The following is a 24,803-nucleotide window of genomic DNA, read 5'->3' on the forward strand; positions in this document are numbered from 1 at the left end:
TCCTTCCTTCCTTCCTTCCTTCCTTCCTTCCTCCCTCCCTCCCTCCCTCCCTCCCTCCCTCCTTCCTTCCTTCCTTCCTTCCTTCCTTCCTTCCTTCCTTCCTTCCTTCCTTCCTTCCTTCCTTCCTTCCTTCTTTCCTTCCTTCCTTTCTTCCTTCCTTCCTCCCTTCCTCCCTTCCTTCCTTCCTTCTTTCCAGAATGTTTTACTGACTATATCTTGCATTAGGGGTTATGCTGGACTTGCTGATGTAGAAATGCAGATGCAGGAACTATCTCTCCAAAGATTTTTCAGAGGTAAATAGTGCTAACCACCCTTATTTAAATGTTTCAGGCTTTGCCTCCGAGAGAGCCAGCAGAGCTCATCCCCTGAATGGAGCTTTCATACCCATCACGTCAGTTGATCCCTATAACAAACTTGTAAGGTTTTACCATCACTTTTAATTTTCTGCTGAAAGAACCAATATGAAGAAAGGTTAAGTGACTTCTCTTAGGTCACAAAGTCCAAATGAGACTTGACTCAGGAGTTCCGATTTCAGCACACATCCCTTTGGTGTCTATAATGTCTGTGAGTGTGGTTTGAATTCCACATTTCCAATGGCAGCTTTTTTCTACTTACCTGTTGTGTGACCTTTGGCAAGGAATGTCTCCAAGTCTCAATTTCTTAATACATAAAATGGGGATAACACTCACTTTATAGAGCTGTTTTTATGAAGTGATACATGGGAAAGGAGGTAGAGATATGAAAACAAGGAGGCCTCCTACCTGACACATGACCCTGAGCTTGTGCACCAGGCAATGGCCAGTGCCACCAGCATCACATGTTGTTGCCTAATTTGCTAGCTCTCCCCTCCCAGTCCTATGGTCCTTTATACCTGTCTGTGCGCACACGAAGCCTTCACATCGCACTTGACTTCTGCAGGGTGCGTTGGTAACACAGTCTTCGGCTTCCTTGTCAGAGAGTCTGCAGGGATCCCCGTGGAACTGAGAGGGCCGCAGCAAGACGGCATGTCTGTACTGGAGGGGAGAGAGTCAGGTGAGCCGAGGGCAGAGTCTCAGGGGCCACGGGAGCTCAGGGATACCTTAAAGGTCTATGTTGCGATTGGCTGCTTGCCTATTTCAACTGCACTGTGAGCTCTCTGAGGGCAGGGACCTTGTCTGATCTCTGATCTACAGTGAAGATTTGCTGAATGTGGGGAAAGCATGGGCTCTGGAGTCCAAAGGTAGTAAATAGATTGATGTGGCCAATTCAATAACACAAAACCACAGCCTCTCTGCTTGATTACTCCAATAGGATGACTCAAGTATTCTCATTTACTCAGTATCTTATTAATGCAAAAGCGTGCGCTTGGGACCCACAACAGACTCTGATGCTGTCTAGTTATGTGATATTGGGTAAGTTACTTAACCTCAATGATCTCAGCTTACTGATCTTTAAAATGGAGATAATGAATCACATTAAACGTATAGCTATGGGGTTTGAATTATATATATGATGCATATATGAAATCTCATTGTGTTGTCTGGTACATAGTAGGCACTCAATATCTGGTACTTATTTTTCTTTTTTATTATTAACACATTTTAGTAGTCAATCTTTCTCCATCTCTACCTTCCAGTTTATTCCAGGAATGTTGATTACATTTCCAAAATATTGACTGAGCCACCCAATGGTTAAGACAAAAGTAGGTATTATTTATGCTTGCTTTTTTGTTTGTTTTTAATCCTAATCATGCCCTCTAGGCTGCCCTCAAGGAGGGCACAGATGGTGCTAGTGGGGATGGCAGCAGGCGGTGTCAAGGCAATGAGATGGGTGCCAGGATGGAGGGAGTGCAGTGTGCTCTGTAAATTCGTAGAGGTATCCCAATGCAAATGTAGGAGAGGAGAAAGTGACATCTCAACTCAGACCAAAGGATGAACAGAAATGTCAGGCAAGCCCAGAGAGCTGGTATGAGGAGGGGAGAGGAGGGTGGTCTAGTGGAGGAAATTGCTATGCCACAGCTGAGAGATGAGACAGAATGGGCCTTGTTCCTGGAAACAAAATTCATCATGGCTGGAGTAAAGAGTGCAAGAGGGAGAGAGGCAAGAGATGGAGGGAGACAGAGGCAGCAGCAAGTAACGTAGGCCTTCCAGGCCTCAGTAAGGTTGGATTTAGTACTTTATGAAACTACAGCAGGGGAAGGAAGTAATCAGATTTGGGTGTTTCCAAATGCTAGTTGCAGTCAAGATTTTGGTGCAACTAAAGGGGCGAATCAGCCCTGGCCAGTGTGGCTCAGTTGGTTGGGCATCATCCCATGCACCAAAAGGTCACAGGTTTGATTCCTGGCCAGGGCACATGCTCAGGTTTTGGGCTTGATCCCCAATAGTCAATCAATGTTTCTCTCTCACATGGATGTTTCTCTCTCTCTCCCTCTCCCTTCCTCTCTTTCTAAAATAAATAATAATTTAAAAAAACACACATAAAAATGGTGGGCAAACCAGGCTAGCAGCCCCTTTGCAGAATGACATGTTAACCAGCCACAGTTATTAATTGTATACTATCTGGAAATCAATATATCTGTACAACTATTCACTCACACTCCTGTACATTTCCAAAGGTTCTTTCTTTCTAGAGCCTTTGGAAACACAGAGGCTGGCAGGACAGCATAAGGCCTGCATGAAGACTGTCAGAAGACTATCTCAGCCACCAAAGAGAAGATTAGTTTCAGGAGCATGGAAACAGGGGAGGAAAGATATCTCCCAATTCCAGTTTGAAAGGTTCTGATAAAACCCCAGCAGTGAGCCTGCTGACAGCAACGATGCCAGCTGAGGGAAGCGTGCTACAAGATCCGAGTGAAGAGCTCTGGATGGCTGGATGAGTGGGTGACTCACGCTGAGTCTTCCTGGTTTATGGTGTGGATGAAGCAATTATCCAGATAAGCGGATCAATGTTGGTAACTTCAGCAATAAAGCCCACTTTGGGAACCAAATGATCCTGCTTGGCTCTTCACATTGATCCAATTAAGTGTGTAATTGTCCTGGGCCTAACTTCCACAGTGTCTTTGGGGGCCTAGCCCGTGGCTGGTTTGGCTGCCCAAGGAGCTGGGGAAATGGCAACCGTTCTCTGACACATCTGCTCCTCCCAGAGCTGGGGTCCTGGACCAGCCATCTCAGGACAAGGGAGCCTGATGGAAAAATACTGCAGAAACGGTGTGTTTTGACTGGTTGAACACTAGACCTGAAGCCAGTGGCCTGAGTTCAATGCCTGCATTTGCTACTACGTGAGAACTCACTCACCTGCTCTGAGTCTCTGTTTACCTATCTGCTTAACAGAGTGTGTAATGACTATGCTACCTTCTTTTACAGAGATATAAGAAAATATAATGAAATCAAACAACATGTTTGTGGGACACCTATCATGTGCCAGAAAGTGGCCGACATACTGAAGATAAAGAATTGAGTAAGCCTTTACTGGTTCACAGTGTAATGGAAAGCTAAGTAATAGTAATAAAAAAAGTAAATGATAAATGCAAGGATACCCAAAAAGGGAGCTATTAAAGCTCATAAAAAGGCACATATCTAACTGTAAGGGGGGCTGAGAAATCAGGGAAGGCTCCTCAAAAGACATGGCCCTTAAGCAGAGATTCAAATCATGAGTAGATGTTAGCCAGTAAAGGAAGTGGGAAAGGTCACTCCTGCCTGAGAAAGCAGAATGAATAAAGGCACAGGGAGAGGGTGAAATGGTCAGAGAAATGCACGTGTTCAACATGCTAGAGTGGGGGCTGTTTTATGGAGATGTAGGTCAGGTCTAGGTCATGGGGAGCCTTTACTACTAGAAGTATGGACTTGATCTTAAGGGCCCCAGGTAGACTTTGAATGAGCTCAGGCTGGGAAAAGATAGTCCAGCCTTGCATTTTTGATGTTGCCTCCCTCTGGTTGCATGAGGAAAGATGGATTGAAAGGGCAAGGTTGGTGGCAGGAAGCCTAATTAGGAAGCTGTTAACATGAGCAAGGACACATGTTTAGAAAAAATAAAAACAACCTGAAAGATCAAAGAAAGGATATAATTGCTACTTGGAAACACAGAGGAATAGAATTCCTTAATAAAATCAGTCAACATTTACCCAGGTCCTACTATGTGCCAGGCACTGTCTGTAGTGCCTTAGCCAATATTCGCTGAGAATTAGGGATCCTGGAAGCTTAGAGGAGCTCTCTTAAGGCTTGGGTACTTACCCTTTTCTTCTGACAGGGATCACACCTGGTCCAGGAGGACCAGCTGGACAGTTCACAATCAATAGGCCCCAAGGTGACATCCACACTCCGTGTCTGCCTACTCTTGGCAAGGCTCCCATTAACTGCATTTGACTCAAGATAGAGTGGCCTTTCAGCTCTAAAGGGTCACAAGAAGAGAGTCAAATATCAAAAGGGGATTAAGTATATATGCAACCACCTATCCATCCAGTCAATAAATATATATTTTCTCACTTCTGCAAGGCTATTGGTTTATCATTCAAGTACAGGTTAATATTTATTGAATACCCAGTGAGTGCCTGACATTATCGCTAGCTATGGTTGAAAGTGTATTGAACTTGGATCAGAAGACAGTCCATCAGATTTCTCAACAGAAACTTTGCAAGCCAGAAGTGATTGCAAAGAAGTATTCAAAGTATGAAAAGCAAGGACCTAGAGACCAGATTTCTCTACCCAGCAAAGATATCATTCAGAATCAAAGGACAGGTAAAGAGCTTCCCCGACAAAAAAAAGATAAAGGAGTTCATCACCCCCAAACCCATGTTATATGAAATGCCAAGGGGTCTTCTTTAAGAAGAAGAAGAAAGATTAAAAATATGAATAATAATATGGCAATAAATACATATCTATCAACAATTGCATCTAAAAAACAAAATAAAAGAATAAGCAAAATGGAAATAGACTCATAGATACAGAGAATATTTTGACAGTTGCCAGAGGGGGGTTGGGTGAAAAAGGTGAAGGGATTAAAAAGTAAAAATTGCTCCCTAGATGACTTGGCTCAGTGGATAGAGCATCAGCCTGTGGACTGAAGGGTACCAGGTTCGATTCCGGCCAAGGGCACATGCCTGGGTTGGGGGCTCGATCCCCAGTAGGGGGTGTGCAGGAAGCAACCGATCAATGACTCTCTCTCATCATTGATGTTTCTATCTCTCTCTCCTTCTCCCTTCCTCTCTGAAATCAATAAAGAAATATATTTTTAAAAAAGTAGAAATTGGTTGTTACAGAATAGTCATGGGGATGTAAAGTACAGCATAGGGAATATAGTCAATCATATTCTAATAACGATGTGTGGTGTCAGATGGGTGAGAGATTTTTCGGGATGATCACTTAGGAAGTTATGTAATGTTTAATTACTGGGGTGTACACCTGAAACTAATACAACAATGTATGTCAACTGTAATTTTAAAAAATTAAAAAAATAATGTAAAAAAAGAACAAACCCTAACCATCAAGAACATCTAGGATCTTATATGCAGGGTGTAGCAAAAGTAGGTTTACAGTTGTTCTTATGGAAAGTAGTTAATAATAATAATACAAGAAGAAACTCTGCATTTTGCATACTTACAGCCATAATCCTACATTTGCCCCACCCTGTATTTCCATCAAAATAGTTTATTTTATATTTAATGTAAGTTTAGTTAAATACATAATGAAATATGTGTAACTGAATGTGAAATCAGCCATTTGAGACTAGGGGAAAAAACCTGTTTTAATTTTCCACTCAGAAGAAATTGTTCTCAAATAGTGGAATTAGAGAAATCTACTACAGATCAGTTTCTTAGACTAAAGGGGAAGAGTAGGAATTAAACTTTCAGAAACATTTTACTTCCCTCATCCCCTCAGGGCACCACCACAACCACATACTTTTTAATGTTTTAAAAAGGCAAATTTATAGTATGAAACAGGAAAAAATTACCTTTTTAAGATTGCTAGACTATATAAGCTTTGATATGATAACTTCAGTTTAGATACACAACATCTCTGCGCTTAATTGCCAAAATAATTTGCCTTCCATTGATTTTGTTCTCAGAGCATAGTTTTCTGAGTAAGAGCTACCCAAGTACTTCTATCCACGTAGACCAGTAAAAGCCTGGGCACGATTCTATAAATATGAAACATTTCTCCAACTAGTGGTTTGATGGAAATTAGCTACTTTGTGCATTACCTTACTATGAGACATTCTAAGTAATTATAGGATTGAAGGACCTAGGTGATTGCCAACTAGGCATGAAATACTCCTCTTTCTCTTTTCCAGTTCTGAAGACATGTCTATTTAAAGTAAATTTCAAGTATTCACGAGTTCCTATTAAAAAAAAAAAAAAAAAAGAAGAAGACAGTCCATCGGCAGCTGGGTCATCTCGGTCTGCTTTTGCAACCTGTGTGAGCTTCACTTTTCTCACTTGTGTAATGAGATAATCATACCCAACTCACAAGGCTATTTCTAGGATCAAATAAGATGTATGTGAAAGCACTGTATAAACTCTAAAATGCTATGTATATGCAGGGAATACCACCCCAGCAGGATGTATGATCTTAAGTAATTCTCTCCCCATTTCTGAGCCTGTTTTTATCCACTGAAAAGTGAGAGATTTGGACTAGCTGGTCTTTATGGTGTCTTTAGGGTGCCTCTCACATTAAGAGTCTATGAATCATTTGCTGAGAACAAACCATATTCCGGGTGTTGGGTTCCAGGGGATATGGAGAACTATACCACCAGGTTCTGCCTTCTGGAACACAGGGTTTGACTTAGAAAAGGAACATGCCCCATGTCTTAGCTCTTCCAGAATTTACCCAGTAGGCAGGGCTGTTAAGTACACAGGCTCCAGGGCCAGAGCTGTGCTTCAGGACAGCACTGTGACTCAGTGTGGAGGCTGCGCAGGGGTGGGAGAGCCTGGAGGCAGGGAAGCAGGCAGAGGGCTCCTGTGTCAACCCAGTGAGTGCTGTAGGCCTGTAGTATGGCAGTGTCAGGGGAGAGAGAATGAGCGCAGACATGTGAGTCTCTGTGGAATGGATAGACAGTGATGGGTAACTGGAAAGGGTGTGGGCTAGAGAGAGGAAGGGGTTTAGTTTGGTGCTGGTTTCCAGTCTGAGTGTCTGGGTGGGTGGGGAACACAGGGGCAAAGGAAGTTATTGGGGAAGATGTGGTTGGAGCATGCTGAGTCCCGCGTGCCCACAAAACACCTATGGGCAGTCACTCAATACATGATTCCTACATGGTTTTAGAACTTAGGAGAGAGGTCTGTGCTACAGATACAGCACAGATGTGATCATCAAAAGCCGTGAGAGAGGATATGACTGTCCTTGTGAGGAGAAGCAGCTTGAGGTGAGCTCTTGAGGAGCGTCAGCACCACTCGGAGACCAGGAGAGACTGTGCCTGCCAGTCCAGGTGCAGAGGTGGTGGGGGATGTGAACCAGGAGAGACTGTGCCTGCCTGTCCAGGTGCAGAGGTGGTGGGGGATGTGAACCAGGAGAGACTGTGCCTGCCTGTCCAGGTGCAGAGGTGGTGGGGGATGTGAACCAGGAGAGACTGTGCCTGCCAGTCCAGGTGCAGAGGTGGTGGGGGATGTGAACCAGGAGAGACTGTGCCTGCCTGTCCAGGTGCAGAGGTGGTGGGGGATGTGAACCAGGAGAGACTGTGCCTGCCTGTCCAGGTGCAGAGGTGGCGGGGGCAGTCTGGGAAGTGAGGAGGGACAGACAGACAGCATCACATCTACAGAGCAGTCAAGCAATCTGAGGCCTGAACTATGTCTAGAAGGTAAGGCCACGCTTTTTGCTAAGTTCCCTACACAGGCGGGACATTCAGTCAAAGGTGAATGAGTGATCATGTGATTCAATCTGACTAGGCCTCCAGTTTCCTCATGTAATATGATGGGAATGGTACGAATTTTATTGTTTCCCATCTGAGAGAGTGTATAGCACTCTAAGAGTCATTGTAATTGATGTTCCTTTTCAAGGCAAAACAAGAAAATAAAATGAAGAGAAGGGCAAGAGCACTGAGATTTGCTGAGCACCCAGGGCGAATCAAACCCTGTGGAAGGCGTTTTCCCACGTGATCTCATTGAACACTGACAGCAATGCTATAAGGCAGCCTGGACACTGCCCCCTGGATGGGGCAGGGAGATGGCCTAGAACCCTGCAGCTGTGTGCAGTAGGCGTGGGGTCTGAGCCCAGGTTTGCTGACTCTGAATCTATGCTGTGTCCATGGCCCAGCTTCCTGGAAGGGAACCGGGCCAGCATCCACCCCACCAGCCCCCTCTGTCTCCATGCCTCTCCTCCCTGCGTCCAAGATTGAGCCATTAGGAAGAGAATCACATCATTTCCACCGGCTCAAATACACAGTACATCACTCCAGACAAGGTCATTAACCAATACATTCTCACTTGGCAAAAGTCCTAAAAAGAGGATAATATTAACTACAGCGAAATCCATCTCCAGGACCACCCCAGAGACCAGCAAAAATCAATTGCCTAGTAAAGTTGGATCTTTAACAAAAGGTCAAAGACGCTACAGGAAACTGCAGGTGGATACTTTAAGTTGGTAACTTGGAGCAGGATGAGCACGCCAGCGGGGAGGGGCACTGCAGGATGTGCTCTTTCTCCTAATTTGCAGGTTTGACAAAACTATGTTGTCTGTGATTTGGCTGCTCCTAAGTACGTATTTGACAGCGCAGCAGGGTCTCCTCTTCTTGTTTCGACTAAGAAACAGTTACACTGTGTTTTTAGCAACCATCAACCCAATTTCAGACCATAGTTGAGACTGAGTTGATAAGTAATATGCACACACACTATTAAGACACAATTATTTCCTCCTCTAAGATTTGAAAGCTTGTTAATGGGCAAGATGGTCGCTTAGAGAAGGAACTTGGTAAAAAAGTAGTTATAACCAGCAGATCTCTCATTTTTGCACCCAATTTTCATTACAGAGGTGGCAATCTAAGAAGTAATCAGCTGAATAAATAGTCTGTTTGTAAATTACATTGGCTAAGACGTGTGTGGTTTATGAGTACTACAGAATGCAAATCTTAAAAGAAAGGCTAGCATTAAATCGCATCTTTAATTCTTGGGAATAGCACGGACCCAAGAAAGGGCAGGGCCAGTCAGAGCCTCAGCATATGGCTACAACACAGGCTGTTTGTGCTTCTGCATTTCTACGGAAACAAATCACACAGACATTTAGACCCACTGACCTGACTTCTGTCATTCAAAATCTTCGGTGTTCTTAATGCTGAAAAATTAGACATGCCCGGAGAAGTACAGAAAACAAAATAATAGACACTCATGCACTCACAACCCAGAACTGGCATATTTCCTTCAAGGTTTTTAAAAAAATAAAAAATAATGCTATAAGTTTGGCATCTGAGTTTAAATCTGCTCCAGTTCCATTTCCTCTTCTTCTCTGAAGAGGAAAATATTATTGTGAATTTGGTATATATCCTTCCAGTTTTTAAAACATTATATATATATATGCATTATATATATATGCACTATATATATATAATATATATATAATATATATATTATATATATATAATGCATATATAATATATATATACACATATATATATACACATATATATACACATATATATATATAATATATAATATATATATATAATATATATATACACACACACAATACAGTTTTGCTTTGTGTACTTTACTCATACTGTACATATTATTCTGCAACTTGCTTTTGTCAGTCAACATTGTTCTTCTGAGGCCTATCCACGTTGATTCATCAAGGGATCCAGTTCCTTCCTTTTACCTAGATGTTCCATCATAGGACATATATTACATTTAATTTAATCTTTTTCTTTTTGAAGGAATTTACAGTTTCCCAATGTTTTTCAATTGCAAGCAATGCTACAGTACACACCATCTACAAGCCTTTGGAACATCTCTGTCTACATTAACTCTGGCAAGGACGTGCCCCTCCCTATGGTGCTTGGAAGGCTGCTGCAGCATCAGGACCTATGTCACTGGGTCTCTGTCGTCTATACTCTTGCTAACAGGAGTCTCTGATCAAAATAAAGGTGGGCCCGCCAAGTACAGCAGGCTTTGGTCAGCAGCAAATTGTGAGCCCTTTGTGCATATAGGTGGCGTGCGTCAACATGTTTGGGGTTTCTGTGGAAATGTCCTGACACTATGACTCCCTTGTCACCCAGTTTGTTAGGCAGCTGCATCCCCTTTGGAAATCGCATCATTCCTCGTTGCTGGGAGGGGCAGCCTCTGGGTGGCAGATTTTCCATTTCCCCACTCTGTCATGTGCTGAGGTGAAATTTAGAGGTGAAATTTAAAGCAGCATCTCAAGGCAACACGTGTGGTTCAGAGATAAAGAAATGGCCCAGGAGTCCTGCAAGTCAGACACACACCCAGGTGGAGAGGGGAGAATGCATGAGTGAAAGACACAAGGATACACATGGGCTCTGGAACCAGCAAAAACCTGGATTTGAGTCCATAGTCTGTTACATATTAAGAAAGTAGCCTTGTGACAGTTACATCCACATCTCAGTTTCTCTCTGTGTAAACTGTAAGCCACAGCACTCGCCTCCCACAGACGTGAGGATTGGAGCATGCACAGAGTGGCAATGAATAAACTGTAGGTTGTAGGACAAGGTGCTTACTTCATCTGATCTGATTATGAGAGTAACTAGAAATGAAAGCCTTTTGTAGCTGATGGGAAGGAGCTCTAAGCACCTTCTGTTCCAGAACTGAAAGCGATTTTTCCACTTCATGGATGGAAATCAAATGCATGCCATGTTCAGGACTGCCCTGGGGGAGTCAGGGGTAGAGGCCAGAGCGCTACACCTGGATTCGGATGAGGGTTTGAGACTCACGAAACCTGAGTTAATATCTTCTCTCTCATAACCAGTTTCACTCTACACAGTGTAAGAGACATGGTTGGAGGATTAGACAAGGTTCCCCAACCTGTACTCTATCTTGCATCCACTTCCTACTCAGAGTGAACGTCCTAATATATAAACATCATTGTGTTGCTCCTTTGCTTAAACCCTTCAATGTCTCCCCACTGCCTAATGAGTAAGGTGCAAACTTCTTTTTAAACTGAATTTATTGGGGGGGGGGCACTGGTTAATAAAATTGTGTAGGTTCCAGATATACATTTCTATCATATATCACTTGTATATTGTATTGTGCATTCATCACCCCAAGTCAAGTCTCCTCCCATCACTAGGTATCTCCCCATACCTTCTTCTATAAGGTACAAGCTTCTTAATAGGCACTCTAGTGCCTCCCTTAACTCCCCCCATGATCTGACTCATACCTGATCTCATTTCTGGTCACTGCCCACCTTGGTCTGTGCTCAAGAATATGGAAGTAGAGTTGCAGCTACAGGAACACACCAGGTTCTCTCTCATTTCCACACCTTTGTCTGTGCTGCTTCCCGTGGCTGGAACACCCTCACCCCCATTGGCCATTCAGCAAACACCTATGCGTAGGTAAACCTCTCCTTCTAGAAGTCTTTTCAGACCTTGTGCCTAGTAGAGCTGATCACCCCCTCTCTTGTTTCCCACCTGCCCCAGCACCATCTCTTGCAACAGGACACAGAGTGTGTGCTGAGGTGTGGACTTTCTCCATGAGAACACGAGCTTTTTGTTGTGAGCTAGATCCCCAGTGCGGGGTATGCAGGAGGCAGCTGATCAATGGTTCTCTCTCATCATTGATGTTTTTATCTCTCTCTCCCTCTCCCTTGCTCTAAAAACTCAATGAAAATATTTTTAAAAATATATAAAATACTTATTTTAAAAAAGAGAATAAACTCTGTGTTTTGCATATTCACAACTATAAGCCCATTCATCTCTTTGTTCTTAGAGCTGACAGGGGTCTTGCACAGGGTCAGTGCTGTGGGTAGGGGTGGTATGATTCCTTCAAACCCTTCATTCTAGACACATTTCCTTGAATCCTTGCTGCTTCTCTGTGTACACAGAGCACACACAAGGAAGGCCTTGGCAGCTTGATTCTTCTTAGGGCCAAGTTGGGATTCTTGATAATCACAATTTTATGGAATGAATAAATGGCATTAACAGCTCTTCTTCCCATAGGATTGCTCACAAGAGGGGCCTGGGTTGCCTGAGCACTTCAACAGCTCATGGTAGGGGCTTCTCATGTGCCAGGAGGACCCCTGAATTGCCAAATCACTAGCATTTTTAGTCACTGGAGCCCAAATTTGAGCTTTGACAGATTGAGTTTGAGCTTTGACTCAGATATTTTCTTTAGCCTATTGTACATCTCACTAACCAACACAAAAATGATGAAGTAAATCATTTAGCATTTAACTGCTGGGAACATCTGGAATGTGTGTGTGTGTGTGTGTGTGTGTGTGTGTGTGTGAGAGAGAGAGAGAGAGAGAGAGAGAGAGAGAGAGAGAGACTGAAAACCCCCTAATTTGAGTTGATGAGCAGGTAGAGTAGGTCACTCTCACATTATAAAATCACTGATAGGAATTGGCTCATTTTTTTTCATATATAACAAACCTTCTTTTGCATACCAAATCACACCAAGGCTTTGTTCAGAATACAGAACAAGTATCCTATTCTTCTCAGCATGACAAAACACACTTAAACATGTCAGTTCCTTATGGGAACTTTTGTTGAAGTCAGCCGCTTGCTTCCACAATCATTTGAAGACGGTTGTTGATATTACTTTATCAGCTGCATGCAAATTGCTTCAAGAGATGTGCGTCATTCAATAGGTACGCGGCAAAGAGACGGTCAGCATTATGGGGCTCTATTTTCCCTGTCATATTAGTGATCAGGGAATCATCTGCAACTGTCACTTACCTGGAGCCAGGCAAACTGAGACAACCCAGAGCAGCCCAGAGAAGAAAGAGCACTGCCGGAGCCCTCCAAGCCCACGCCCAGGGTGTCTTCATTTTCTTTCTGGGACAGGGGTCCAGCTGTGGCTCCCAGATCCATGGAAAGCCTGCACAGGGAGTGCCACCGTCAGCTCTGGCCCCACAGAGCAAACAGCTCAGCAAGGTAAATAGAACCAGTCACAGGAAACCCATTAGACTTTGCACAACAGAAAATTTACACATAACTCTGGAAAGCAATGACGGTGATACATTCTGCAGCAGCTTGGTTTTCATTTCTCTCTAACAGACTTTTAGGTAAGCTGTCCAGAGGGCAGGCAATAAGGACTGTGGGCTCTAAGTCCAGATTGCCTGGGTTCAGATACCTTCTTTAGACATTTTTTTTTCAATTATAGTTTACTTTCAATATAATTTTGTATTGGTTTCAGGTGTACAGCATGGTGGTTAGATAATCATATATTTTACAAAGTGTTCCCCCTAATATTTCCAGTAGCCACCTGGTACCATACATAGTTACTACAATATTATTAACTGTATTTCTCATGCTGTACTTTACATCCCCATGATGATTTGGTAATATCCAATCTGTACTTCTCAATCCCTTCACCTTTTTCAGCCAGTCCCCCGACATCCCTCCCCTCTGTCAATCATTAGTCTGTTCTCTGTATCTATTAGTCTGTTTCTGTTTTGCTTGTTTATATTGTTCTTTGGATTCCACACGTAAGTGAAATAATATGGTCTTTGTCTTTCTCGGACTGACTTATTTCAGTTAGTACAACACCTTCTAGCTAGGTTCATCCAGGCTATTACAAATGGTAAGATTTTGTTCTTTTTTTATGGAGAGTAATTCCATTGTATATATGTACTACAGCATTTTATCCATCAAATCCTTTCTTAGCCTACTAGCTGTGCAACCTTGAGCAAGTTACTTTTCCTCTATGCCTTAATCTCCTCACTTGAAAAATGATGAGGATTAAATAAGTTAACATATCTAACATGCATAGAACATGCCTATATTAGTAGGTGGAATGCAGGGTTTGGAGTTGCACCAAGTTTTTTTTTTTAATATGTTTATTGATTTCAGAGAGGAAAGGAGAGGGAGAGAGAGTTAGAAACCTCAATGTTGAGAGAGAATCACTGATCAGCTGCCTCCTGCATGCCCCCTACTGGGGATCAAGCCCACAACCCAGGCATGTGCCCTTGACTGTAATCGAACCTGGGACCCTTCAGTCTGCAGGCTGATGCTCTATCCACTGAGCCAAACCAGCTAGGGCCGCCAAGTTTTGAATTCCACTTTTGCCTTTTGGGCCAGAGTTTCATCATCTATAAAACAGTACCCACCTCATAGGGTTGTCATGAAGGTTAGATAAATCTCAATATCTAAGTCACTTTGAACAGTGCCTGGCACACACTATGTGCTCTCTCTGTAAGTGACTGTCTCTGATTCTGTTTCCTCATATGTAAAATCGAGAGGGCCATGCCTACCTATCACTCAGAGTTGGGAGAGTCAGATAAGATACTAAACATGAAAATGTTTCACAAATAGGCATTATAAAATGATGGGTGTAAGATAATAATTAACCAAATATGTGTTGTTGTTATATAATTTACACAGAACTTTATTTAGGACTAGAGGCTCGGTGTGCACAAAATCATGCGCGAGTAGCTTGCTTTCGCTTGCCTCAGCTGGCCGCCCCCCCATCACCCCTCATAGCTTGTGCCCAGCCCTCCACCACTTATAGCTCTCCACTGCTAGTAGCTCGCTGTCTCGCCCTCTGCTGCTCATAGCGCTCTGCCACTAGTAGCTCGTGCCCGCCTGCCGCAAGAGCTGCTGCTCATTTGGTCGTGACGGTGTTATGGCGTCACGGCCACAGGCCTTTTATTGGTATAGATATTAGATGAATTTAATATCTGTCCCCAATATTTGCCAGTCACCCTAAGAGCCACAAGTGGTAGTAGAACCCAAAAAGATCTCAGTAAATGCCTTTGTCCTTCACCTGTCACCTCTCTCACCTTAAAGGTCGGAGGAGATCTGTTGTCTGACCTCTGGGTTGAACACAGCAAAGACAGGTGCCACTCAAGTGTGGGAAGTCTAGCTTGTTTTATTAAAGCCTGGAAGAGTGCTTTTCCTTCATCTTTTCATTATTCAGAATAGTTCACCAATTACCTTGTCATTTCCAAGTCCTCACTGTTAAACTGGATTTAAAAAATATGTCACACTAAGGCGCTCCTGAAATGGCATAGTCCAAGCAAATGTTCACCTCAGGACCTCTTGAGTAATTCCCAGATTGCCTGTGACCAGATGTGGGATGGCTATCTTCCCATGTTCAATGCCAGTGTGGACCAGCATGTCAGCCCTGATTCCCAACCCAGAGATGGTAGCTACCTGCCTATATGAGGGGTGCAGGAGTGAGGTGTGAAAGAGGCAAATTCAGGCAGTGCGCATATAGCCAAGGCTCTCAAACAAAGCTCCCTGAACACCATCACTGACGCCTCAGAATCAGCAAATTAAAATCCAAACTGCACTCACCTGGCATTTATGACTCATCTGCAGTCCATAAAGGATTGTGCAGACATGGCAGGTGGCTGTCAGTGTGAGGACTCAGGGGGACAGCAGCAGGTAACTGGAGCATGGGCTGGGAAAAGAACACAGCCTGGGTTTGATTTCCTTAAACAAGCTATCTAATTTCTCTAAGACTCCGCTTTATCATCTGTAAAATAGGGATAAGAGTTCATTAACATCAACTTCATAAGATGGTTCTGAGGTTTGAATATATAAAACATTAAGCTCTTATTTCCTGACTCAGGTTGGCCATACTACTCTTGAGTGCAAGCCTGCTCCCCACCTGGTCATGTCTGCCCGAGCGCTGGGCTGTGCTGGGAAGGGGATGGCTGGGAAGGCACATAGGGCAGGCGTCCCTAAACAGGAATTGCACCAAAGCCCAGAACACAAGGTCTGCTGAGACCATCCTGTGTACATTCTAGTTATCATTAGCCCCAGCACGAGGCACCATCTCACTGTTGTCCCAAAGGATGTATGACCTGAACTTTGACACAATTGATTGCAGTAGTTAATCATTTGTAAACAAGCAGAAAATTGCGTTTCAAGAAGGATTCATGCCCCCTCTCATGTCTGCCTGCATTTAAGAGAAGCCAGGGCCTTCCCAGATAGGGTTCCCCTTCCACCTCCTCAACCTGATAGACTCATGGAGGAACCTGCAAATTTTAGAGGCAGTTACATGTGCTCTCTCACCTCCAGATATTTTGTGTAAGCTATCCCCCTGCCCAAAATATGTGCCACTTAGCTAAACTTGACTCATTATTTACATTTCATACTAATGTCACTTTCACAAGGAAGCCTTCCTGATTGGCTCTTCTGGGATTCTTTGGTTCCAGGATCTAATAGATCTCCTGGAAGTCCAACCTCATATCGCCCCCTGGTGGTTTCAGGTGCCACTCACCTGAGGTCATGCCAGGAGGACTCCAGCCTTAGGATGAAGTGCTACACATATTTTTAAGGGACAGTTCTTAGCAATTTAATGAGGAGTCCATACATCATCTTGTTTGATCTTGGCAATAATCCAACAAACTAAGTATCACCTTCCATGCCTCTGAGATGGGGTTCCACAACTGGCTCCACAGCTGCTAAGTAGAAAATTGATGTCAAGTACAAGGTTTGTTTGTTTGTTTGTTTCACTCCCAAACTCTTCTTTTATAATACCAAGACGATATCTCCTCTTAGGAAGTTCTAGAACTGACTTAGGTCTAGCGCAACCTCACCACTTCTTTGGTCTAGCTGCTCTCATTAAAGGCTGTAGCTATCTTCTTTGACTATAAGAGAGCTTTAAAAATGATCATGCATCTCTAGCCCTTTAACTTGTATGTAGGAATTAGTAGCTCTAAGTCAATGGGTTGGCTAACAATTAGTTGTATCTCTAGCCTTTGCTAATGAATTTTCCAGTTGCCACCCAGTTCCATAATCACATAATCAATGCCACAAGGTTTAGGTTTTTGTTATGGCAGCATTCCACTCCTGGTACCTATTTTTGTATTAGTTAGATTTTGTTGCATAACAAATAATCCTCAAACTTAGTAGCTTGTAATTTTTAAGCTCACAATTCATTGTGTCAGCAAGTACGTCTGGATTAAGCTGGGTGGGTGTGTTGGTCTTCACTCTTATAACCTCAGCTAGCTGATGGGTCAGCAGGGAGGTAGTTGATACAGGATGCCTTACCTGCTTGAAGATGCTTTCTGTCTCTCTGTAGGTGCTGGCTATTGGATGAAGCAAAGGGATAACTGGGCCACATGTCACCAAATAGACTAACTCAAGCTTTTTCATGGTGATTTCATGGTTCCAAAAGCAACAAGAAAGGACAGGTCTCAATTAACAAGTGCTTTTCAAGCCTCTGCTTGAATTAAGTTTCTTAATGTTTCATTGTCCAAAGCCATGGCTGAGCCACCATTTAACAGATGGAGACATAGACCATACCTGTCGATTGGAGGAAAAGCAGAGTCACTTTGCAAAGGGGTGTTTATACAAGGTTGGAATTAATTTTGCAATTTATCAGAGATATGTGCTGCTTTCATGCTGAAGCAGTTCAAAGTCAGTGTGCACTCTTCATTTCTCTCTTCTCCATTTTTGCTAACTAGGAAGTGTGTATTGAGATAATAGTGTCTTATGGCAGAGGGAGCCTATAAACTCTGACTTCCTGGATGGAGGAGAGACTTTGTTGACCCTCAAGTAACTTTATATGCGTAGAATTAAACTACTACTCATTGAGATTTGGGGGTTTATATGTTAATGCAGCAATAGCTACCCTATCCTGACTGACACACTCTATGTTACATATAACATTTGGTGTTTATGCATATTTTTTTTCCTGGGGAAAAAATCTATAGCTTTCCTCAGATTCTCGAAAGAATCAGACATTCAAACAAAGTCAAAACAAAACAAATCAAAAGGAAAAATTCCCTCAAGAGAAGTAACCTTTTTAGCTCACAAAATTATCCATGGTCCCTTTGAAAGTAGTGGGGCATAGTCTGAAGTTTTGGGGGCATCAGACAGACCTAGATTAGCATTTCATTTCTCCCATTTATTAGTTTATATCCTGGACAAATCCCTCAAGCCCTCAGAGCAATGGTTTTTGTAGTTTAAAATGCAGGCTTATTGAAAGAATGATTCAATAATCATTTATTGAGAACCTACTAGATCCCAGACACAATGCCAGGTGCCTGGTTATAAAGATGAATATGTAATAGACCTTCTGTATAAGACAGAACAACCTGGTGAGAAGAATAGACACAATAATACATTAGTGCAGCACAGTGTATGATGAGTTCAGTCATAGAGATCTGCAGAGTATAGTTTGGATGTAGCCAAATATGTGTGCACGTGTGTGTGCATGTGTCTGTGGTCATTGGGGACTATTTCTCAGGAGTGATGTTAGAGCTGGCCCTTATGGGGTGAGGAGGAGTCAGCAGACCAAAGGAGGGCATGTGACATTGCAGGCAAGAGGCCAGCAAAATCAAAACACAGGTGAGAAATCGTACCAGATTTGTGGGGAATTGTAGGCCATTCTGTGTTGCTGGAGCCCATGTTCAGTATGAGGAGCAGGAAGAAATGGAACTGAAGAGGCAGGCAGGAGCCAGATTGTATAGGGCCTGATGGCAGTGCTAATGACGCAGGTTTTATTCTAAGTGCAAGGGGGAGCTATGGGAGGGTGTTAAGAGGGGGAGGAAGGGACAGCTTTCTTTGTAAGAGAGATTACTCTTGCTGCTGTGTAGAGAATGGGTTAGAGGGAAGCAAATTGGAGCAGAGACCAGTTAGGAGGTTGTTATAATAGTCCACTGAGAGATGACGAAGGCCTGAATTAGGGCAGTGGGAGCAGGGATGGAGAGGAGGGCATAAGCATAGTATCTGTCTGCTGCTGCTGAGAGGAATAAATAATGCACTCTGTGAAGGGCTTTGTAAACTATGCAGCTCTGCACACATGTGGGATTATTTTCACTGAGATTATGGTTCCCTGGTAAGGAGCATATTAAGTCCCCAGGGCCGAGCTTGGTAACTGTTCAAAGCACACGGCTCCATACAGCACACATTTCCTTGCTTGTCACCCACAGTCCTGAAGATTAAAGTGCAGAGGCTGGTCCACCTAAGGTGAGGTCCTTATCTTCCAGACTCAACTTCCCTGGATCCTGGAGGGAAGGCACAGCTCGCATATTGAAGGCCTCACTGACCATGTTGCACTGCCTGGGGTGGGAGTGAGCCCGTTGACCATCTTCCTGGAGTCATACATGGAAAGCATGAGAGACCTGAGTTTGTTGCCTACCCCATCTCTGCATCAGGCCCAAGACCTTTCCCCGGGGAAGTGGTAACCATACTCTACCTTCCATAACGTTCATGTAAATCTGCTTCCAACTGGCTATGAAGATGAATAAAGAGAACCTGGACCACTACCCAGTGGGGAACACAGCTCTGGTTTGGACCATTATGCTGTACATGGACCAGAAAAGGGATGGGACCTTAAGCTGACCTTTCTTTCTTTCTTTTTTTTTTTTAAATATATACTTTATTGATTTTTTACAGAGAGGAAGGAAGAGGGGTAGAGAGTTAGAAACATCGATGAGAGAAAAACATCGATCAGCTGCCTCCTGCACACCCCCTAATGGGGATGTGCCCACAACCAAGGCACATGCCCCTGACCAGAATCGAACTTGGGCATTGGTGGTGTAGTGGTGAGCATAGCTGCCTTCCAGTATCTAACTTGGGATCCCTGAGTCCGCAAGCTGACGCTCTATCCAATGAGCCAAACCGGTTAGGGCTGACCTTCTTTCTTATATCACATGATGACCAGTATACTGATCTTCTGTCCCTTTGCTTATGGCAGGAGATGGGTAAAATAAATCACTTATACTTGTATGCATATAAACGCAGACAATAAAGTAGTGAAGGCCTGGGGAGGGGGACAAGGGAAGGCTAAAAGAGGTCAATGGGGAAAAAACGTGATATATGTAATATTTTCAACAATAATTTAAAAAATAAATCACTTAGAGCCATCATAGGTCCATTGTTCCAGAGTCCTAATCAGTGTCTGAGACCTCCTGATCTCCAAGAGTTCCACCACAGGGGTTTCCTGGAGACCTGGGGAACCTGAAAGAGCCCCAACAGAGGGCTGTGGTGACTGCATTACTGAAGGTGGTTCTGCTCATGGGACTCCTCACTCACAGCAGGGATATGGTCACCACCGGGGTTCAAAGTTGGGCCAGAAGTGTGGGTGGGTTGAGTGGGCAAATAGGTCTTTGGAATAATTGGGGGGGGGGAACCCAAAGGAAAAAAGGAAATGGCTCTATTCCCAAATAGAAAAATAATAAGAAAAAAGAGATAGCAAGCAAAATAAATTCAAAATCTCATCCTTCTGTGCAAAGAGAATAACTCTTCATGAATCCCCGTCCCCTTCCTTTGAGGCCTCCAGTTACATGATATTTCCCTGTGCCTCTTGCAATTGTACTTGGCCCTGTGACCAAAGAGAAGTGATGTATGCCATTTCACCCCCTCCCCTGTGCAGTCTTATACTCTCTATTTCCCCTGTCTGCTAGCTGAATGTGGGTGCCCAGGGTGTCCTTGGAAGCCAGGTGAAGAAGGCAGAACCTCTGGCAGCTTGGGTTCCTGCATGACCACATGGAGCTGAGTCCTCTACACCCCTGCTGGTTAGAATATGCCCAAAGAAGAAATACACTTCTATTGTGTTAAGCTGCTGAGATCCGTGCTTTTCTGTGATAATGACTAACATTACCAAAAGTAATACACCCTCCTTCCCACAATTCCCATTCCCCACTTCACAGGATTTCTGAACATTCACTGAAAAGGAGTTATGGGTTGGAAAAAGCCACTTAAGTAGGCAGTGTCTATGACACAGCTCTGCTGGTGGCAGTAGGCAGGGTCTGGTTAGCAGAGGAAGCTCCCTGTCTATTCCAGGGTCTGTTTGTCCATTGTATTGACAGACATGGAACTCCTGTGTCCGCTATCACCTATATTTCTATATCTAGGTGTGAATGTGTACTTCTCTGTGGACACACAAGTGCTGTTTCTTCTATTGTGTATGGTTCATAATGGATAGCTACGCATTTCTCTCTGGCTGTAAAAGGGAAGGAGGAAGATATAGGACACTAAGTGAAGGCCATACAGGCCAGGAAAATATACGAAGTGTATCAAGAATAGTTGACCAGCACTGATGGTGATGATCAGCACTGTGAAGACCAGGCAGACAGAAGAGGCCAGCGGTGTGCTCCAAGGTGGGCATTGGCCCAGGTGCTCACAGGAGAGGTGACTTTCCAGGTTTTGCCTTATAATTTGGGATGTACTTGGCAAAAACAATTGAGAAGATGAGAGCCCTTTAGGCACAATTTGATTTGGTGCTAGAGATTGAGGGTTTAGAGTGGGCTTGGCTCCTGGTCATTGACCAGATTGTCAATCTGAGAGGACTCAACTTTATATGTGAGAAGGGGTAAAGGAGAAACATTAGAAGACAGGTGGTCCATGACAGTGGTGAGAATTATGCTTTTAATAAAGTCCCCCAAATGGGGAAAACTTGGAGACATTGATCATGAAGTAGTAGTGTGTCCAGGACTCTCATGTGGGCAAGATGGATGATTCACAGGCCACCCAGTGGTTCTCAGTGTGTACACATAATTACATTTAATTCTGGAGCACTGTACATCATAAGAGTCTTAGGATATTTAACTGACTTCATAGGCAATGAAACATCTCAAATTCAATTCAAAGCAACGCATTTCTGTAAATGAGTTTATATTAAAGTAAGGGTTATTTTTTTTAAAATATATTTTATTGATTTTTTTTACAGAGAGGAAGGGACAGGGATAGAGAGTTAGAAACATCGATGAGAGAGAAACATCAATCAGCTGCCTCCTGCACGCCCCCTACTGGGGATGTGCCTGAAACCAAGGTACATGCCCTTGACCGGAATTGAACCTGGGACCCTTGAGTCCGCAGGCCGATGCTCTATCCACTGAGCCAAACCGGTTAGGGCGTAAGGGTTATTTTTAACAAACAAAATATTGAGTGGTCATTTTCTCATTTCAGGTATTTCCAGGAATGCCAGAAATATGTGAGGAGGGAAAATGGGAATCCACCTGGCAATGCTCCAGGAAACTAATTACCTGGGGGACTTGAAACAATTCGATGGATTATGTAGTAGCATTGATTTTGTGGATTAACTCCAGCAAATAGTGAAATTTAAGTCACCTTGTTCATCCGTTCATTCACTCACTGTTGGATCAAGTTCTAACTCCTTGGCCTGGCAAGTGAGTGATTTCTCAGTAGGTATACCTCAGCAACTCTGAATCTTACACCAATTCATTTATTCATGTAAATAATTAATAATTATCATTCCCCCCTCAGTGTCTACTGTGTTAAAGTGGGCGATGCCACAGTGGATATTATCCTTGGCTCCTGGCCCACATAGAGTTCCAGTTTCATAGAGGAAATAAACTCTAGTAATTACACATATCTGTATAGATCAACTGAGTAACTGGAAGCGCTATAACCATACACTTACCCTGAATCATTGGCATGATAGATGGGGGTGCAGAAGGAACTCTGGGAAATGTCCCCTTGCTTGGAAGCCCCAAATCAAAGGGTGAAGTGGTTGAGTAGTCAGACTTCTGAATTACTGATGCTAATACTGATGTTATATAGTGTCCCACAGAGTTTCGTTATCTGGTGTCGCCATAAAGAACTACTCCCAAATTTAGTGGCTTATAACATGAATAATTTTACTATTACTCACAATTCTGTGGGTAATTCAAACAGGGCAGAGTAGGAGTGGTCATCTCTATTCCACGTGATGTCTGTCTTCTGGGCTGGACCATCCCAGATGGCTTTTCCATGCAGATATTTGTTGACTCACCTGGGAAGCCAGACAGCTCAGAGCTGGATGGGACAGCTTGACTGGGGCCTTGGTCCTCTTCAGTGCCTTTTCCTCTCTATGTGGCCACTCCATGAGGCCTCTCCACATGATCTCTCCAACAGGGTAGCTGGACGTCTTACATGGCAGCTCAGAACATAAACACAGAAGCTGCTGACCCTTCTTGAGGCTCCAGCCTGGAAATGGTGCAGCAGAACTTTCATAGCATTATGAGAGTTCAAGTGAGCCACAATGCCAGCCCAGATGTGGGAGGGAGTTGGGAGCTACACAAAAGTGTGAATACAAGGAGGTGCGTTTCATTGGGAACTATTTTTGGAGACCAGCTTCTACATTTTGGAAGTGACATTGTTTAATGAGGTTAAATCCCGCCCCCTTTTTCATAAAAGTCTTAATCGGGAAGACCTCTTTTTTCCCCAAAGAGTCTGAAAGTACCTTCCTTTAAGAGGTGGGCAGAACTTTCCAAATGGAAAGTGTGCCACTCGTTGCTCCACCAGCCACAGGGAAACCACGCCTCCAGACTCACAAGTGAAGCAGGGACTCTCTGATCAGGACTCAAGACCACCATGGACTTGGAGACTTGGCAGGTAGAAAAACCAAGATCTGCTTTCATAGGGTTTCAAGACCCCTGATACAGGAAGTGGTGCCATCCAGAGACAGAGCACAAGAGTGAAGAGCAGGGCCACTCAGAAGACCAGCAGATCTGATATCAAATCCAAGAAGGGCAACTGGCCCACCTGAACCAACACTATACCTTCAGCTGAGGGACACCAATGCCATTCATGAAGGCTCTGCTCTCATGACCTAGTCACTCAAAGGCCCCACCTCCAAATATCATTATAGTGGGGATGGGTTTTCAACCATGAACTTGGGGACACAAACATTCAGGCTATCATAGTGGGCTCTGCACTGACTAGTTATGTTAACTTCATATTTCTATCTTGAGAATGTGGCTAATTGTATCTACCTCATAGGGCTCTTGTGAGAGTTAAATGAGTTAATAAATAAAATATTTATAGCAATTCATGGCACATGATGGATGAGTCCACCTTATAAGCATTGGTTATTATTATCACTCAGCTTCTATATTGAGTGTGGGAGTTTATACCAGTCCTCAGGCCTCCCCTGTCTGGACCCTCTCTGTGAACTCCAAAAACTTTCTTGAACAAGTGTGACAAGAAATAGAGGGGAAACCTTTTCCAGGTGTACAGTTCTGCCTGATGCCCAGAGCCGGGCCCCTGCTTCTCGATTCTTCTATGGGCAGAACAGAGTGGGAGGAAAAGTCCTGAGATTCACCCTGGAGTATGAGTTTCAGGACCTATTCCTGCTCCTCTAGCCCACCTGTGTGTGTCCTTGCAAAGGTCACATCTTTCTGACCTCCATGATAAGTATGACACTCCCTGTAGACGGGGCCCTGGCGTTTCAGACCCAGGACCCTTGCCGAGGCAGGGCAAGCCTGAGGGTCCCGGCAGTAAAGCCAGAGTCACCAGGGATCCCATAGAGACCAGAAAATAGGTGATGTTGGGTGTCCAGCCACTAAAAGTGTCCCTAAGGACCACAGCAGGCTGGCCTCCTGCTACGCTGTGTTCAGACACTTGCAGAATGAGTGACTGCAGTCTAATATCCTCCAAATCTGTGACCTATGTCCTCAGAGGCTGGGAGAAGGTCTGTGGGAGGCACTAAATGCCCCCCTGAATTAGCACTGTCATTCCTATGCTGGCCTTGCTGGCGAGGGTTCTTTCCAAACCTTCTAGAATCAGCCCAGCATTTTCTAGTCTTCTCTGATCCTCTTCTTCCTTCTGGCATCTTCTCCTGTTACTTCCATCACCCTGAATTCATTTGTTCACTGTCCCTTTGGTCGGAGGGAAGTCTGCCTTACATTCCTGAGCCAATCACAATAGTACTTGCACTTTTGAGAGGCAGTGCCAAAGAGTGTGAGACAACGGGTTGAGTTAGAATCTCCTTTCTGTCACGTATTAGCTGTGTGACTTTGAGCAAGTTTCTTTGCCTCTCTGACCCTCAA

At 43.8% G+C, this 24,803-nt stretch overlaps 1 protein-coding gene across 1 annotated transcript in view; it reads right to left on the minus strand.

Moving 5' to 3' along the window:
* C8B (complement C8 beta chain) overlaps positions 1–12,987 on the minus strand; it is a 38,138-nt gene extending 25,151 nt beyond the window's left edge. Inside the window, exons 1-3 of the mRNA XM_036352815.1 lie at positions 12,808–12,987; positions 4,209–4,365; positions 872–1,013 (exon numbers count right to left, since the gene is read on the minus strand). Coding sequence (XP_036208708.1) covers positions 872–1,013; positions 4,209–4,365; positions 12,808–12,899 — 391 coding nt within the window. The 5' untranslated portion in view covers positions 12,900–12,987. The remainder of the gene's footprint in view (positions 1–871; positions 1,014–4,208; positions 4,366–12,807) is intronic.
* Positions 12,988–24,803: the final 11,816 nt, after the last annotated feature.

Source organism: Myotis myotis, unplaced genomic scaffold, assembly GCF_014108235.1.
Source record: "Myotis myotis isolate mMyoMyo1 unplaced genomic scaffold, mMyoMyo1.p scaffold_m19_p_2, whole genome shotgun sequence".
In the NCBI taxonomy this organism is placed as follows: Eukaryota; Metazoa; Chordata; class Mammalia; order Chiroptera; family Vespertilionidae; genus Myotis; species Myotis myotis.